This window comes from Bufo gargarizans, chromosome 2 (assembly GCF_014858855.1).
Source record: "Bufo gargarizans isolate SCDJY-AF-19 chromosome 2, ASM1485885v1, whole genome shotgun sequence".
In the NCBI taxonomy this organism is placed as follows: domain Eukaryota; kingdom Metazoa; phylum Chordata; class Amphibia; order Anura; family Bufonidae; genus Bufo; species Bufo gargarizans.
The window spans coordinates 192,552,840-192,571,921 of NC_058081.1; the positions used below are offsets into that span (position 1 = coordinate 192,552,840).

Sequence of the window (19,082 nt, forward strand, 5' to 3'; positions counted from 1 at the left end):
TCCCATCCATTAGTACTCTGAAAAGTGCAGGTACCCACACACTGCAAGATTATTAGCCTGCCTCAAAATAAAGGCAGGCAAAAAACATGCACCAGGCAGCCAGCAAGATTTGGGGTTAATGTGACTCGTTAACCACAATGTTGCCAGTAGCCATAATTTGAGAAGATGGGGGTCACCTATTATTAATCTGAGGTAGATGCTGCTATTACATTAGTACCCCCATGTACCTCACATTCAAAGTAAGTGGCCCCCAAGAACCTTATCAAATAATGGGCAACATTGGGTTAACCATTAATGTGAGGTACACATGATGAGGTTACTTACTATTAATGTAAGGCACATGCAGATCCAACTTTATAAAACAATGTGCCTCACATTAACAGCAAGTTACCCCAGCGTGTACCTGATGCCATTAACCCCATCGTTATATAGTGTTATATACCGTATTTTTCGCCCTATAAGACGCACCGGCCCATAAGACGCACCTAGGTTTTTAAGGAGGAAAAAATAAAATAAAAAAATTTGAACCAAAAGGTGTGCCTAATGGTGTTATGTGGGATCTGGGGATGGCACTGTTATGGGGGGGTCTGTGGATGGCATTGTTATGGGGGTCTGTGGATGGCACAGTTATGGGGATCTGTGGATAGCACTGTTATAGGGATCTGTGGATGGCACTGTTATAGGGATCTGTGGATGGCACTGTTATGAGGGGTCCGTGGATGGCACGATTATGGGGATCTGTGGATGGCACGGTTATGGGGGGCACTGTGGATGGCACTGTTATTGGGGACACTGGATGGCACGGTTATGGGGGGCACTGTTATTGGGGACTGTGGATGGCACTGTTATGGGGGGCACTGTGGATGGCACTGTTATGGGGGGCACTGTGGATGGCACTGTTATGGGGGGCACTGTGGATGGCACTGTTATGGGGGGCACTGTGGATGGCACTGTTATGGGGGGCACTGTGGATGGCACTGTTATGGGGGGCACTGTGGATGGCACTGTTATGGGGGGCACTGTGGATGGCACTGTTATGCGGGGCACTGTGGATGGCACTGTTATTGGGGACTGTGGATGGCACTGTTATTGGGGACTGTGGATGGCACTGTTATTGGGGACTGTGGATGGCACTGTTATTGGGGACTGTGGATGGCACTGTTATTGGGGACTGTGGATGGCACTGTTATTGGGGACTGTGGATGGCACTGTTATTGGGGACTGTGGATGGCACTGTTATTGGGGACTGTGGATGGCACTGTTATGGGGGATCTGTTGATGACACATAAATAGCATTTTACGCTATGTGTCATCCACAGACCCCCATAACAGTGCCATCCATAGAATGACCCCCAATAGGGAGGAGGGGCCGGCATCCAGCTCTGTAACTACAGCGGGCCCGGTGCAGTCACTGTATTCTGCTACACCGGGCCCGCTCACTGTAGGAATCCTAACTGCAGGCAATGCTAACAGTAGTCTTTTATGCAGCCTGTACTTACGATACTAACTTTCCGGCAGGCAGCGGGCAGGAGGCTGAACTGGCGGGCGGGCGCTTACAACGTAACTCACTATGTCACGCGCCGGCTCTCCCTTCTTCATTCATAAAGTGGGCGGAGCCGGCGCGTGACATAGTGAGTTACGTACGTTGTAAGCGCCCGCCCGCCAGTTCAGCCCGCTGCCTGCCGGAAAGTTAGTATCGTAAGTACAGGCTGCATAAAAGACTACTGTTAGCATTGCCTGCAGTTAGGATTCCTACAGTGAGCGGGCCCGGTGTAGCAGAATACAGTGACTGCACCGGGCCCGCTGTAGTTACAGAGCTGGATGCCGGCCCCTCCTCCCTCATCCATGCCTACTAATACACCCGCCACCGCGCTGCGCAGCATGCGGTCGGCGGTATACAAACTCAAGTATTTGCCACATAAGCCTTCCCCCCCCCCCCCCAATTTTTTTTTGGGGGGGGGGGGGGGAGTGCGTCTTATAGGACGAAAAATACGGTATTTCAATATGCACCTTGTGTTTTGTTATGTGCGTGAATCGGTCAGCGCCGACCAGCACCACCCTGAGCCCTGCCCACCCACTTAACCCCGCCCCAGAACTCCCCCCACCCCACCAGGTCCCTGGGAAAATTGTTTTGCATGAAACTGGTCCTTGGTGCAAAAAAGGTTGGGGACCACTGATCTGACATTGGTGGCATATTGCTAGGATATGCCACCAATGTCATATAAGTGAGGATCCCACCTCTAGGACTCGCATATACCTCTACAATGGGGCCCCCAAAGTCAAGGAGAGCGCACTTTCCATTTACTTCTATGGGAGTTCTGAAATTTTTTGAACCTTACTTAGAAGTAAATAAAGGTTGCATGGTGCGCCCTAAGGGTACTTTCACACTTGCGTTTTTCTTTTCCGGCATAGAGTTCCGTCACAGGGGCTCAATACCGGAAAATAACTGATCAGGCATATCCCCATGCATTCTGAATGGAGAGTAATCCGTTCAGTTTGCATCAGGATGTCTTCAGTTCAGTTGTTTTGACTGATCAGGCAAAAGAGAAAACCGTAGCATGCTACGGTTTTATCTCCGGCGAAAAAAACTGAAGACTTGCCTGAATGCCTGATCCGGCATTTTTTTCCATAGGAATGCATTAGTGCCGGATCCGGCATTCAAAATACCGGAATGCCGGATCCGTCATTCCGGTCTGCGCATGCGCAGACCTTTAAAAATGAAAAAAAAAAAAAAAAACGGATCCGTTTTGCCTGATGACACCGGAAAAACGGATCCGGTATTGCAATGCATTTTTCTGACTGATCAGGCATTTTTCTGACTGATCAGGCATTTTTCTGACTGATCAGGATCCTGATCAGTCAGAAAAATGCCTGATCAGTCAGAAAAAATGACATCTGTTTGCATACAGTTTGCCTGATCAGGCAGTCAGTTCAGGCAACGGAACTGCCTGCCGTAATCAAACAACGCAAGTGTGAAAGTACCCTAATTCAGTTTTGGGGCTGCTTTCTAGATGTGGGTCCCAGAGGTGGGATCTGCACCTATCTGACATCAGTAATGTCAATTATATAATGGGGAATACATTTACTAAAACAGCCATGTCAGGAGTGCTGGAAGGTCCTTTCTAAGTCCAAAAGATCACCTATTCTTCTCTTCTGTCGCACCAAGCATGATTGAATCTGATCTGCACATCTTCTCCTACAAAACCCACAAATATTTGACTGGAAAGAAAAATTGGAAAATAGGAAAAACAACCAGTAGCAAACTACTAGATGCTTTGGCTACTTTCAACTATTGCATAGTACTTCTATGCGTATACATAGTGTAATGGGTGTCTATTCCTTTTGGAGGAAATTGCTGGTTTGTCTAAAATCAGTAGTCATGTTGCAAGGCTCTTCAATGAATTGGACACTGACTTACAGTGTAGCTATCTCCAATAGGTGGCACTAGAGGCAGATTTCTTCCTTCTGGAGGAAAGCTCATTTGCATATTTTCCCAGGGAGCACTGCCTGCATGACCCTACACAAGTTGGTGGTCTCTACAAGGAGAACCAGAACCTACAAGAACATATAGTAAGGATAACCTGTACCTCAGATTGGTAGGAGAGACCACCTGCCAACTCGCACTGGGGAGATTTATCAAGAATGGCAGTTCATACACTGCTTGCACAAAACTGGGCAACCTTTCTATGCCACAAAATGGTGCCTCAGTGATCCCTTGTCTGCTACAGAGTTGCTTTACATTTTATTATACAGTGGCAGTAACCTTACCATACAGCGGGATGGGGTTTGCAGAATCGCACACTCGCACTCTCTTTAGGATGTCCGAGACTGCTTTCAGCCCTGTGTAAACCAGATTAGGCTACTTTCACATTAGTGTTTTCAATTCCGCTATTGAGATCCGTCATAGGATCTCAATAGCGAAAGAAAAAACGCTTTCGTTTTGTCCCCATTCATTGACAATGGGGACAAAACTAAACGGAATGCACCAAAATGCATTCCATTCCGCTTAGTTGCGTCCCCATCACGGACAGAAAAACGCTGCAAGCAGCGTCTTTCTGTCCGCAATGTGGTGCGGAGCAAAACGGATCCATCCTGATGCACAATGTAAGTCAATGGGGACGGATCAGTTTTCTCTGGCACAATAGAAAACGGATCCGTCCCACTTTGACTTTTATTGGTGTTCATGACTGATCCGTCATGGCTATAGAAGACATAATAAAACCGGATCCATTCATGACAGATGCATGCGGTTGTATTATTGTAACGGAAGCATTTTTGCAGATCCATGACTGATCCGCAAAAAACGCTAATGTGAAAGTAGCCTTAGTGACTTTCCTGTGTGTATCATGTAATAGTTGTGTAGATGACGTATTAGTCAGCCTATGAAAATCCTACTTGTTAGGTGAAGGTATGATTTTCGGAATGTATGGAAAATCTCTTTGAGATGATTGCCCCTTTAGAGCAAACAGGTTAATTCCTGGACCACAGCACAATCTTCTTATGTGTGACGCAGAAGCTAATCACTAGTCCCTGTACCTGCCCCTAAATGTGTCAGGACTTTTACTCATCCTGCATCCAGATTTAATCAGCTTTCATACAGCATTTCTCTATAGAAATGGCACAGCGGCAACGGGAAATAATCTCACTGTAACCGTGCTCTGTAGGTTTATACCTGTGCTCTGAGAAATACACCTTTTTAATACTTATATTCCGGTTCACTAGCAATGTATACTATATACATACTAATGCAGGGTATGCCACGGGCAGTGTGTGGGCAGGCGTTATCTTGTTAGAACACCGCCTGCTGAAAGAGTCAACAACTGGTTCCACAATGTCCTGGACATAGCAAAGGCTGGTCAATGTTCCCTCCACGAATACCAGACGGGAGTGACCATAGTACCCTTGGTGTCGGTCCTGTGTGTCTGCACTATGTATGATGGCAGTAGGTGCTCTCCAGCCCTCCTGTGAACTCTGCTGCAGCCATCTATGGCAAAGGTAGTGTTCAGTGATGAAAACAGGTTCTGCCTTGGTACTACTGACCAGATCAGAGTTCACAGGAGGGCTGGAGAGCACCTACTGCCATCATACATAGTGCAGACACACAGGACCAACACCAGGTGTCGTCATGGTGTGGGTGCCATTAGCTACTATGGTCATGTGGAATTGTGGAACCAGTCCTACTGCATTTTCTTTACTCAGGAGACGTGGTCTTCCAACAAAACAATGCTCGCCCACACACTGTCCTCACTACACAACGTGCGCAGAATCCCTGGTCAGTTCAATCACCAGATTTCTCCTCCATCAAGAATGTCTAGGACTGTAAGGGGCGCTGGATCTTCCATGCACAGCAGCCAACAAACACCTCGGCTGAACTATAGGTCCAAGGGGATAGAGACTGAAATAACCTAACACAGGAGGGTATCCACCATCGCCATTCAGATAAGCTGCTGCTGCTGCTGTACTTTTCATGGGCACATCATGACAAGTGACGTAATTCTTAAATAAAAAAAAGATTCCGCCCTTCTAGTTTTTCCTTTCAACCTCCTGTGTTCTGTCATCAGCTAGGAATGATGTATTTCAGTCATAGGCGAAGGCTGTGCTGTTTTTACATGAACAGTTGTGGATTTCTGCATGTTGTACCTGTGACATAGACAGGTACTGCATTTAGTGTCTGGGTTGCGTACACCATGTCCTTGAAACCGGAGAGCATGTAGCAGATGAAGAAGATCTAATGACGCTGAATGGTTGGGTTAACCTATCCACTGCCTGTTCTCTCTCCATGAACTAGCTTTGAAGAATGTGTTGCACATGATCCTTTGTTTGCTCCTTATATGTTGAGCGAATTAGTTTTCTACTTGCATTATCCATAATACTATGGCATTTTATAAGAATGTTTACTTTACTTTTATATCATGACCTGTGTTAATTTATATATCTTGGGGGATCCGACCTATTGACCGCGCACCCGGACCTTAAAGAAAGCGCAGTGCCGTCCATTCGTCTTGTATGAATACGTCTGTGTTAATTTATGTCCAGGTTATGGTTGGGACCTCCAACCCCGCCGTGCCCCTTCTCAGAGCGCTCATGGTTGTCTCTTGTTTCCCTGCCTCACGCTATAAAGCACATTTTTACAGCCCCCTCATACCTGCCATTAGGATCCCTGGGAAGAGCAGAATTTAGAGTATTATTCCATATTTGGATGTTTGCTTGACTTGCAGAGAAATTGTCCTTTGAAGTGATAACTGGATGTGCAGCCATATTGTTCGCTGCTTGGAAAATAGTTTCAGAAGCTGACTGTAAAGTCGCATTTTCCCCAGCATGTTCAGTCAATTACAAAGGAACATTTTACCAAGAATCTCATTCTGCATCCGATCTGCATTTTTTGTGGGTAGGATGCAGGCACATTCACTTTCAGTGGTGCCGCAAAAGATGCAGACAGCCCGTGGTATGTCCGTTCCGTGGCCCCGCAAATGAAATAGAACATGTCCTATTCTTACAGAAGTTTTGAGCAGCAAGAGATTCCCTCTTCTCCCTTGATGACAGAGCCGAGCATCTTTCCCCGTCCTTGTCTGTCTCACACCTGCATCCCTGCTCCGAGTAGCCAGGAACTGGCCCAAAGTGTAGGGTTGCCTGCAGGGTAACAGCAGAGCCTCTGCACTTGTGCCGCTACTCGGAGGGGAAGCCTATTGAGCAGGGACATCCCGCTCACTGGCCAAGAGGTTCTTAATGTACAAATTGATTAATCAGTACAAATCGATGCGCTCCTCTCTAGTCAGTGTGCTATCTGCAAAAAAATGTAGAAAGCACATGTATCAAAAATAATGTGACTAAGGATTACAGCACACGGTACGGTTTTTCCACGCATATATTCATGCGCTAAAACTGCAGTATATTGCGGTATCGGCAAAGTAAAAAAGATTAGCCAAATCTTATGTACACTTTGCATATTTTTTAAGTGTGGAAATTGACCTGCTGTGTGGAATTACCACCCCCACCAATGTTATAATTAGGGATGAGCGGATAGACTTCGGATGAAACATCCGAAATCGATTCGCATTAAACTTTGTTCCAATACTGTACGGAGCAGCATTCCTGTAAGTAAGAAGAATAAAAGGAATATCTGGAGATGCTGCCACTGCCTGTTTGATTACTATTCTGAGGATGGGTCATCATAATCTTTAGGCCTCATGCACTATGAGCGTTCCGTTTTTTTGCCGCCCGTGGTAGATATGCCTATTCTTGTCCGCAAAACGGACAACAATAGAACGTTATTATTTTTTTTGCGGGGCTACGGAACGGAGCAACGGATGCGGACAGCACATGGAGTGCTGGTTACGAATAGTCGGGTGGCACTGCGTGAAGGTATGGGTGCGCGGTTAGTGGACGTCACTCCGTATGCTTGAATGAAGGAAGAGACCGTCACTCCTTGGTACTGCAATTTTTCGCCACTCATAGAAGAGGTGACGCTCGCAAGTGCCTTTATCAAAGCAATGTGAGCAGCATGAGTACTGTCTGCATCTTTTGCAGCCCCAATGAAGTGAATGGGTCCGCATCCGAACCGCAAAAACGGCGGATCGGATGCGGACCAAAACAACGGTCATGTGCATGAGGCCTTACCCGGATAACCCCTTTAAGGATACCTGCACATGGGTGCAGAAAATCCAAGTGTTTTTTTTTTTGTGCAGATTTCTGTTTGTTTCCGCATTAGTTCTACACCAAAAAACGCTTGCGTTACTTGCAGTTTTTGGTGTGGATTTTCCACAGATCTCACCCTTCCATTGAAAAGGGTGAAATCTGCACCAAAAATTGCACAAACAGCTAACATGCTGAGAATTTCTAAATCTGCACGGCAGGTCAGTTTCTGCAAGGAAACAGAAAAGCAAAGTATACATGGCATTTGTCCTATTACGGTACTGTATTACGAGCGGGGTTTTCTACATGTAAAACCACGCCGAAAAACCTTGCTGAATCCGCATTGTGTGCAGGTAGCCTAAATGGGGCTAGGCAGACTCCGTGCAAGTAATGAGCATGTTGTGGATTGTAAAATCAGTAGGTGCTCATTATTTTGCACATGTACAAACTATTGCTGCATGGTTAGAAACACCTAGCCCTCTGAGAAGATGGAAGGACCACTCGATCGCTCTGATTTTACATCTTTTGGAGCTTCTGTCTCTGGCCAGCTTTTACAGATTAGTGAGAAGTACTGATGCCTGTTCAGATTTTTACTAGGACAACCCCTGGTCATTGAGGTCCTGAGCTGGACACCTTGTAGAATTTATGCTATTTGGAAAAGGGCTCTTCTACATTGATGAAGATACTGGGGGAGTGTGTAGATGAGAAGATCCCAGCGTAAATGGAACTGAATATTATCTGCTATCAATTAACCCTGCACCCTTCTTATCAGGGCACACTTATGGGAACCAGGCTGCTAGTCAAATATGGCAGCTGTTGATAAACCTGTTTTGTACAGTAAGCATCCATATTACACTCATTCTTGAGTCACCGCAGCCAGAAATATGTCTGACCTTCATATTTTAGGCATAATTCCTCCCCCCCGTTGGTTTCTGAAAATGCACATTTTTATCTCAGTATGCTTCCGGAGTAGGCAAAGGTCTTTTTGTGTATGCTGTACATAAAATCAGATGTTCCTCCTTCTCTCTCACAACATGCAGTCATGCTTAAATGGTGAATATGAGATGCTGCATTTGCATCCCCCTCCTCCCCATCTTCTCTTTAGGCCCCATTCACACAACTGTATTTTTGGTCCGCATCCCATCCGCTGATCGGATGCGGACCCATTTATTTAAATGGGGCCGCAGAAAATGCGGACAGCACACCACAAGCTGTCCATATCTGTATGTCCGTTCCGCAGCCCAGCAAAAATGATAGAACATGTCCCGTGCTTGTCCGTTTTGCAGACAAGAATAGGCCTTGTTAAAATGGGGCCCGCCAAAAGTGTGCACAGACTGCATCCGTATTTTAGGGATCTGCGACAGAGGGAAAAAAAACTGATCCGGTCGTCTGAATGCCCCCTTAGGCTCTGTACACATTTTACAGCCAGGTGCATGTTGACACAGTTTTCAAATTGCAGAAATCCATGTTCTTCCTACCAAAACAACCTTAGGCCTCATGCACACGACCGTTGTGTGTTTTGCGGTCCGCAAAACACAGAAGGCATCTGTGTGCGTTCCGCAATTTGCTGAATGACATGGACAGCCATTGCACTTTTTGGGAACATCTGAAGTTCACAGGAGACGGTAAAAATATGTCTGGCCCCTCTCTTCTGTACCAGCAAAAAATATTATTTGCCACAAAGTACATAAAAATGCCGTCGTATTGTTAGATGTTCAGTACCTGACCCAATATCATGCAAAGGATATTGCTGATTTGGTACAGGCTTTCCTCCTTTGTTGTATGTTTTACAGTTTGTGGGTACTTGGCTTTGGGCCTCTTTCAGGCAGTAAACATGGACCAGCTTTTAAATGGACCATATGGATGGGATGTGTGTGCTCTTTTTATTGAATGGGCGAGTCTTGCACAAAAAAGTGGACCTAGATGGCGCCATCTCCATGGGTCCGTGAGGAAAATTGCACAAATGAATTGGTCCATTGACTAAAATGGGGCACGGTTTTTACCACTGATTGAACAGTATCAGACTATAAGAACCCCCCCCCCCCCCCCCAACTGGTAACACTGTAAATTTAGACATAAATTCTAGTAGGAATAGCAGAGGATCAGGACAACACAGAGTTCCCAGAAGAGATACTCTAGAATTTGATATACTATGAGGGCTGCTAAATCATACATTGGGAGAGCTGACAGGTTCTCTTTAAAGAGGACCTGTCACCATGAAATGCAATGTAATCTGCAGGCAGCACGTTAGATTAAGCCTTTTGCACAAGACCGTATGTATTTTGCTGTCCGCAAAAAATATGGATGACGTCCGTGTGCATTCCATATTTTGCGGAAAGGAACGGCTGGTCCCCAATAGAACAGTACTATCCTTGTCCGTAATGCAGACAAAAATGGGAAAAGTTGTATCTTTTAGCGGAACGGATATATATATGGAAATACGGAAACGGAGTGAACACGGAGTACCTTCCGTTTTTTTGGGGGCGCACCCATTGAAATGAATGGTTCCGCATACGGTCCGCAAAAAAAACTGAACGGACATGGAAAGAAAATACGTTTGTGTGCAAGAGGCCATAGAGCAGGAGGAGTTGAGCAGATTGATATAAATTTTTATGGGAAAAGATTAAAGCGGTTTTCTCATCTCAGACAATGGGGGCCGCTCTCCATTCATTTCTTTGGGGCCGCCGAAAATAGCCGAGCACTGGCTCAGCTATTGCAGTCTTCCGCATAGAAATGAATGGGAGCATGGGCCGCGCATGCGCAGCACGCTCCCATTCACTTCTATGGGAGAGGCGGGGATTAGCGCTTAGTGGTGGACGGACCTTGGGAAATCTGAGGTCCTCCAGCCACAGCACTCCCCGCTCCGTTCTCGATATAGGTGTGGGTCCCAGCGGTGGGACACGCAACTATCGGACAATGGGGGGCATATCCTAGAGATATGCCCCCATTGTCTAAGATGGGAATACCCCTTTAAGTAAAATGTGTAACTTAGAAATGAGAGGGAGCAGAGATTTCTATTTATGTTGTATATGGGGGAGGTGTTAACAGTGATAGCAATGTGTGTGTTTATAGTTTTGGCCAACAGTTTTGAGACTGACACTGGAAAAAATTGAAATGCGCTGGGAGGGCATAAACAACTTATAACAGGAAAACTAGATGTTTCTCACTGATAAAGCATATTACAAAGTTTCTTTTGGTCGATTTATGCAAAGTTGTGTGATAAGTTAGTCACCATTTAAGTGCACTCTTCTGCAGATGATCACTAACGAGCGTTCGTAGTAATGCTCGTTAGTGATCATCTGCCAGTACTGCCTCCGACTGCCCGATGGACAAGCAAACGCTCCTTCTTGCCGGGAAGGAACGCTTCCCTCCTGATAATCGCCTGTTAAATCCAGGCTGTCTAATACACTCTTTATGTTGCAAAGCAATGATGACAGCACGTCTCCTTGAAGATAACCATGGTTAACAGAAGAAGGTAATGATTTCAAGCACCCACTTTCTCTTTTAAAGTAACCAGTCTTCTCTTCGTATTCAATCAGCAAGACAGTGAATTAATTTGCCTTTTTTCCTCGTTAAGGCTTAGTTCACGTATCTGGTAACCGGATTCTGCAGGCTGTTCCAGCAGAGAACAGCCTGTCGCAGTTCACCGGTATTGCCAAATACTGGACCCCATAGACTATAATTGGATCCGGCCACTTTCTGGCATGAGTGCTGGGTTTCAGCTGGACAAAAGCCTAACAATCTCTCCTGAGCAAACGGGAATGACACAGAAATTAAGTTAGCAGGTAATTTTGTGCCATTCATCTGATCACTCTTTATAGCAAATCGCATAAAAACTGTAGCGGCAAACTTCGTGAAATGCAAAATTTGTGTCCGTCTCAAAACCTTTGGCCACGACTGTATACAGAGATATCGGTCACTGATAGCTGTACACGGGGTGGTCTTAAAGGGAATCTGTTGCCACATATATCAGCATTAATCCAGCTAACATGTGAGATGTAATGCTGTTGATCCCATCTCCATAGGTGGTTGTTGAGAAAATAGCTGTTTTATAACATGTGAATTGGCCCCTTGGTGCACCCATAGGCTGCACCGTCTGACAGGCCAGACAGTAAAAAAATATTCACGTCTGGCCCTGAAGTCTTGCGGGATCACCATCCCTGTACAGAGCGTATGCTCCCAGTCCACCTCTCACTGTTATGGGATAGGAGCGGTGCACCGACATGTGCACCTCTCTTGTGGGTAAGTTTTCATGGGCTAACCGTTCTAAAGAACACTGATAACCTCCAGCTTAGGCTACTTTCACACTTGCGTTCGGGGCTCCGCTTGTTAGTTCCGTTTGAAGGCTCTCACAAGCGGCCCCGAACGCTTCCGTACTGCCCCAATGCATTCTGAGTGGATGATGATCCGCTCAGAATGCATCAGTCTGGCACCGTTTGGCCTCCGCTCAGCAGGCGGACACCCGAATGCTGCTTGCATCGTTCGGATGTCCGCCTGGCCGTGCGGAGGCAAACGGATCCGTCCAGACTTACAATGTAAGTCAATGGGGACGGATCCGTTTGAAGTTGACACGATATGGCTCAATTTCAAACTGATCCGTCCCCCATTGACTTTCAATGTAAAGTCTGGACGGATCCGTCTGAGCAACTTTCACACTTAGAATTTTTTCTAAACTATAATGCAGACGGATCCGTTCTGAACGGATCCCATTGTCTGCATTATAGGAGCGGATCCGTCTGTGCAGACACCAGACGGATCCGCTCTGAACGCAAGTGTGAAAGTAGCCTTAGTTCTCACTGAGGAGCCCAGCACTGTTTGATCTGAAAGTGATACTATTTTCTGAGATTCAAATCCTCCGAATTACAGACTGTTTGACGTTTTCTTCTCATGTAGCATTACCTTTTGTTTTTGACGTTGCTGGAAAAAAAAAATGGAGAGGGAGCATGTAAGGAGTAAAATACCATGGTGGGATTCTAGTGAGCAATAAGTGGGGAAACTGACAAATGTAACACGCTGGGCATGACTTGAATCTGTTTTCATTAAATCTGTAGAATCCAGCCACCATCACGAGAATACTCCTGAGTCATTTCAACTGGGACAAGGAGAAGCTAATGGAGAGGTGCGTCCTTTTCTGTGCAGGATCATAAAAGTTTAAGTCGCCGACCATTCTGTTATTGCTGGAAAACAAGACACTTGGTTGTTCTCTTAAGAAGAAAAAAAAAAGTTAAAGTTAAGAATTTAGAGAATGTGAACAGTCAATCCACTGTGCATGACGTGTGAGTAACACCACCGAAGGTTTAACAGCCTCTGCTTGTAAGTGCAGATGTAGCCCTGCTGCTTCACAGACCGTCTTTTGACCACAAGGTAACAAAATTAGTTGGACCAAATCTATATGACTGCTGTGAAGTGAATGGTCCAAAGAGAGGTATGTCTTTAGCGATAAATATTGGTGTGAAAACAATGGATTTAAAATAAAGATTTCTTCATAAGCACCCATCACCTGCTCAATTTAAATGCCCCACTGTGTAGGACATGCAATGCTTTATCTCTGGCCACCTTAGGGCATGTTCACAGAAAGAACGAATTTTTTTTTATGACAAAAAAAATGCCAACTAAGCTGGCCTCGGATTTGTTTTGTGGATATGCTGTGGATCGGCACACGGATTAGACCCAGTCAATGGGGCTAATCTGCATGTGGCCTCCCTCCCTGGTTTCCTTGCAGAATCTGTGAGAATTTAGTGTTCTTATCTGGGTTTCATGTCCATGCACAGAAAAGTGTATGAACTACAATGAGGATTCCCACAGAAAACCATGGGAGGCGGAACATAAGATTTCATATGGATTTTGCCTTCACATATGCATCTCCATCCACATGAAATTTCCACACTGTGAACATGCCCTCAACTGACTTTGCTATCTGTTCCAATCACTATATGGGGTTGATTTATCAAGACAAGATATGCGCCAGACTATATAGTCTATGCCATTTCTGGCGTAAGTTATAGTAAATATGACAGGCTATAGAGCCTCCGCCCCTCACTTTAAGCCCCACCCCTTTTCTAGCCATTTTAGGGAAGTGGCGAGCAACACAAAAAGTCACAAATATGGCATGTGATCCTATAAACGTAAGCTTTCTGTAAAATCGCCATTTTTTTGTTTTTAATTCTGAATGTCAGATCTGATTTGATGAGCCTTCAGGCCTTTTACTCTTTACCTACTTCTAGTTATTCAAACAGTTGTGACTTCAGTAGTTTTATCACCATGTTAGCATGTCTGTGTAGGTTGTTTTTTTTTTTTTTTGTTTTTTACTCTCTGGCTTGAGTTAATTACAGTTTTTCTTTTTTGCTTGCATAGGTATTTTGATGGCAACCTGGAGAAACTCTTCTCAGAATGTCATGTCATAAACCCAAGCAAGAAGTCTCGGACACGACAGATGAACACACGGTCCTCTGCCCAAGATATGCCCTGTCAGATCTGCTACTTGAATTACCCAAATACAGTAAGTGGTTTTACCATCTTAAATAGTTCTAGATAGAGCATATGTTTATGCTTTTAGGTACGTACATTATCAGATAATAATTGTGATAAAACCCAGTTAGTGGGGTGCACTGTCATTCACCATCTCCAAATCATCCAGTCACAGAGGTTGGTAATTAATCATATATAAATCTAGAATTGTATTATCCATATATCATATGTTCACGGTCCTTGCAGCACTACTGCGCATGATCAGGATCACAGGAGAAGAAGGGGCAAGGTGGAGACACAGAAGGTGTGTGGTGCAGTAGCGCTCCATAGTTACCAACACCATCTTAGTATGAGGGGAATGATCTTTCCATATGCCTGAAACGTAAAGATGGTACTTGCCGCCTGGGCAAAACAGTGCCATGTGAAGTAAACAGCGCCATCTTACTCAAGGCAACAATCTCACGTTGGCCAACTCAGCTTCTTTGTACACTGTTTGTGTATTAATACCTTAAGTTTTTTATTATACTTAGGTGTATTTTAGTTTTCACGTTGTATGTAAAGACAATGAATATTTTTGCACATTTGTAATTAATTTATAAAGAACTTGTTCCTTTTACATCTGGTGGTTTTGAATTAATATCCCCTGCGCCGCCAGTGGATGAGCATGCCTTGTCATAAAATAGGCGTATTCTCTGGCAGTTAATGCCTAAACAGAAATCTATGACAGTTTTGTAGATTTCTGGCTTTATTTGCACTGGCGTGAATGAAGATAACCTTGTCGGGGTGGCTGGCCACGCTCCCTTTCTGCTTTTGCCATGTCCCCTTTAAGGAAAGTGGCAAGGGCAGCGAAAAAATCCGATAGATGCGACATTTAGTTTAAAGTCGCAAATGCAAAGGCCCTGATTTATCATTCCTTCACTCTGGTGTCAAAAAGTCGCAAAATAAGGCTTTTGCGACTTTTTGCATTTTTACACCACTCACTCCAGTTTTGTAATGTGGGTGGAAACGTGGGCATGGTTAGCTATGTTAATGAGTTTCACTCCAGATTTATCATTGAGACTTTTTTAAAAGTTGCAAAAAAAGTCGCAGTCTCGCTGCAGTAGGAAAACTGCAGCAGCTTTTCTAGACAAAAGTGTTCGGTTTTAGAATAAGACAAATTTAGCAAACCACCTCAGCACAGACTCGAGCAAAACTGACTTCAAATATTCCCCTTATGATAAATTCCCCCCATACTAAATTCCCCCCTGCAACTTTTTAACGACACAGCGCAGACTGCTCAATGAGGTGAAGAAGAATCCTAGAGTGTCAGCTAAAGACAAAAGTCTCTGGCATATGCTAACATCCCTGTTAGCGAATCTACGATACGTAAAACACTAAAGAAGAATGGATTTCATGGGAGGATACCACAGAGGAAGCCATTGCTGTCCAAAAAAAACATTGCTGCATGTTTACAGTTTGCACAAGAGCACCTGGATGTTCCACCGCAGTACTGGCAAAATATTCTGTAGACAGATGAAACCAAATTGTTTAGAAGAAACACACAACACTATGTGTGGAGAAAAAGAGGCACAGCACACCAACATCGCCTTCTGGAGTCGCCCAGTCAGAGTCCTGATTGAGATGCTGTGGCGTGACCTCAAGAAAGCGATTCACACCAGACATCCCAAGAATATTGCTGAACTGAAACAGTTCTGTAGAGAGGAATGGTCAAGAATTACTCCTGACCGTTGTGCACGTCTGATCTGCAACTACAGGAAACGTTTGGTTGAAGTTATTGCTGCCAAAGGAGGTTCAACCAGTTATTAAATCCAAGGGTTCACATACTTTTTCCACCTGCACTGTGAATGTTTACATGGTGTGTTCAATAAAAACATGGTAACATGTAATTCTTTGTGTGTTATTTGTTTAAGCAGACTGTGATTGTCTATTGTTGTGACTTAGATGAAGATCAGATCACATTTTATGACCAATTTGTGCATAAATCCATATCATTCCAAAGGGTTCACTTACTTTTTCTTGCAACTGTATAGATGTATCAGCACAGCCTGATACATTTTCACATTGATCTGGAATCCCTGAATTGCTGCGTCATCCTTCTTGTGTATGGTTTCCGAATCTATAAATTGTATTTAGAATTTTTTTTATTGCGCACGCTTCTGCACTATTATATTGGTTCCCTATGTAAGTGGATGTGCATTTTAAGGAAAGCATTCACTTTTCATGTTGATGAGAATGTGTGCACTGGGAAAGCATCCTTACTCTTGAACAGTCCGTGTCAATGACAACAAGTTAAAATCTTTGCCAAGTGGAAATCAGTGACTAGGATTTACAGACTTGTTCCTGGGAAGTAATGCTAGGTGACTCCTATTTGCTACTGTGTACATAATTCCTTCTCCTTGTATGTCTGAAACTTACTCCCATCCTTGTATTTGCTACAGTATTTCACAGGCCTCGAGTGTGGTCACAAGTTCTGCATGCAGTGCTGGGGTGAATATTTAACCACCAAAATCATAGAGGAAGGAATGGGACAGGTAATAACCTTGGTAGAGGATTCTACATTTATTACGTATGTTCGCATGTAACATGTTTTATGTTCTTCATGTGTCTTTTTTTTTTCAGATGGTTTTTAATGCATATTCCACACCACAATCCATGTGATATTTGCACCCCGGTCACATGCATGGAAACATTTTTTCTCCTTTTTCTGGCAGTGGAGTGAAAAATAATCTGCCACTAGAATAATCAGTCTATGACTTTTTTTTGGGGGCGATCTGTACATTTTTAAGTGATACCATTTTGGGGCATGTACGACTTTTTGACCACTTTTCATTACATTTTTTGTGGGAGAAGAAGCGACCAAAAAACAAGAAATCGTCCATTTTGACTTTATATTTTCAGTTTCGGAAAAATCATTGGATTGCTTTTCTCGTAGACTCCAATGCATTAGCATTGGAGTTTGAGCATTTTACTGTATTTCTATGGAGCCCTGCTATAGGCAGGGGCTCCGTAGAAATTACTATGCAGCAGGGGCTCCGTAGAAATTACTATGCAGCACACTCCTGTCACACAGGAGGACAGGGGCTGCTGCTGCTAACACACTCCGGCTCCCCAATCCCTGCCGGGGGAGCCGGAGCACACCCGGAAGCGCGCGTTCAGATGCCGTTGTCAGGATTGACCATGGCATCTGAGGGGTTAAATGTCTGTATGAATTAGGCACCCGGTGGCTATGGCCATCTTTGATGTCTTGACCGCCGATGTATATCCGTATGGTGGTCGGTAATTGATTAATCTACTATTTGTCTTCTGTTCATTTGTTACGTGTGTGCTCCATTTTTCTTGGAAAGTCGTTTTTGGTACTGCATTTGTTTCTTACTTAGGCTAACTGTCAGAATCCATAAATGAATGTAATAAAACCGGTATTTGACCTTCACATATGTTCTCTTTCTTTAGACCATTTCCTGCCCAGCTCATGGTTGTGACATTTTAGTTGATGACAATACAGTAATGTAAGTGGTGAGCTAATATACAGTATGTTATTTGTATTTGATATTGTTTGATTGTTTTTCTGATAATGTAAATGTTCCAAAATATCATGAGGATGTTCAATGCTCGAACCACGTTATCTCTTATCCACAGAAAAATCACCTTTTGTGAGCTTCATGTGTATGAGGTTACTCCTTTTGCATCTCCAGATTTCCAAAGATTGTAGATTTAGTTTTTCTTGTACTTAAATGTATGCAAGTAACCTTTGTCAATATTTAACTAGGAATTCCATTGCGTTTGTCGTTGTGTGATCCCTTATGAATTTTATGATCTCAGCTTTGTATGAAAATACTTAATGAAGACCTGTCGGCTCTCCTGTCATTCATTTTTTAGGAAATAGTCCATGAAATCACAATTCTGAAGCATCTTTTCTTATAACTGTGCGCCGTGCTGTTCTTCTGTTGTTCTTCCTAGAACTGTGTGAATAAATGAACTGCTGGATGTTACCATTCCCTTCCCTTATCAGGGGTGTATCCCTACAGTCTGTTATTGTTAGCACTAATTAGGCATTGTCAGTATGTGGAGGGACACCCCCCCCCCCCAACTGGTAAATAGGGTTGAGCTGAGATACCAAGCACAGGCGCTATACAATGTACAGCGTTGTGCTTTATAAGCTGCAAGAAGGCCACAGAACTGGCATGAGCACCACTGCCTTCTCAATCAGCTGATCGGCGGGGGCCCTGGTGTTTTAAGCAGGATTCCATCTGCGTAAATGCATGTAAAATCTATATCAAATAACAAGCATATTTGTGGACTGTTTTTTTTTTTAAATAATAGCTTCTAAAACATATCACAAGTGGCATGTCACTTTATTTATTTTATTTTATTTTTTAACGGTTTGTAAAAATGTGAGTAATGCATATTTCCTATTGAAATCAATGGGATGCTGCTTGCATTTGTATTTCCTGTATATCTGAGTACACTGGTAAATTGCCATGTACGCTTACTCTGAATGTCCTTTCAGCCAATGTCTTTGCATTTATTTTTAGTCTTAAGTGTAGATCGTCTCTTATTTTTATTCCCATTACCACCACATCCCCAATTAATATTACATTAGCTAAAAAACATTTCCCCTTTTTTAAGTAGTTTTGTATATTAAAACTTGTTTGCTCTCTTTTCTCCATCAGGCGTTTAATCACAGATTCAAAAGTAAAGTTAAAGTATCAGCATCTAATAACTAATAGCTTTGTAGAGGTAAGTGCCAGATTCACAGCATTTCTTTGTTTCTTGGTATATCTCCATAATCCTGGGGACTTATCAGTTGTGTTTCAAGTGGATCTCTCCCCACTCCTGACATGTCTGTTTTAGTGAATAATTGTATTTCACGTGAAATGACAATTTAATAGCATCTTTTCTTGGGATGCTGTGTGGTACTAGACCAGGGATCAGCAACCTTTGGCACTCCAGGTGTTGTGAAACTACAACTCCCAGCATGAAAA

At 43.9% G+C, this 19,082-nt stretch overlaps 1 protein-coding gene across 1 annotated transcript in view; it reads left to right on the plus strand.

The window, feature by feature from the left end:
• ARIH1 (ariadne RBR E3 ubiquitin protein ligase 1) overlaps nt 1-19,082 on the plus strand; it is a 65,212-nt gene that overhangs the window by 23,766 nt on the left and 22,364 nt on the right. The window contains exons 3-7 of the mRNA XM_044279834.1: nt 12,684-12,751; nt 13,987-14,131; nt 16,539-16,631; nt 17,551-17,606; nt 18,771-18,837. Coding sequence (XP_044135769.1) covers nt 12,684-12,751; nt 13,987-14,131; nt 16,539-16,631; nt 17,551-17,606; nt 18,771-18,837 — 429 coding nt within the window. The remainder of the gene's footprint in view (nt 1-12,683; nt 12,752-13,986; nt 14,132-16,538; nt 16,632-17,550; nt 17,607-18,770; nt 18,838-19,082) is intronic.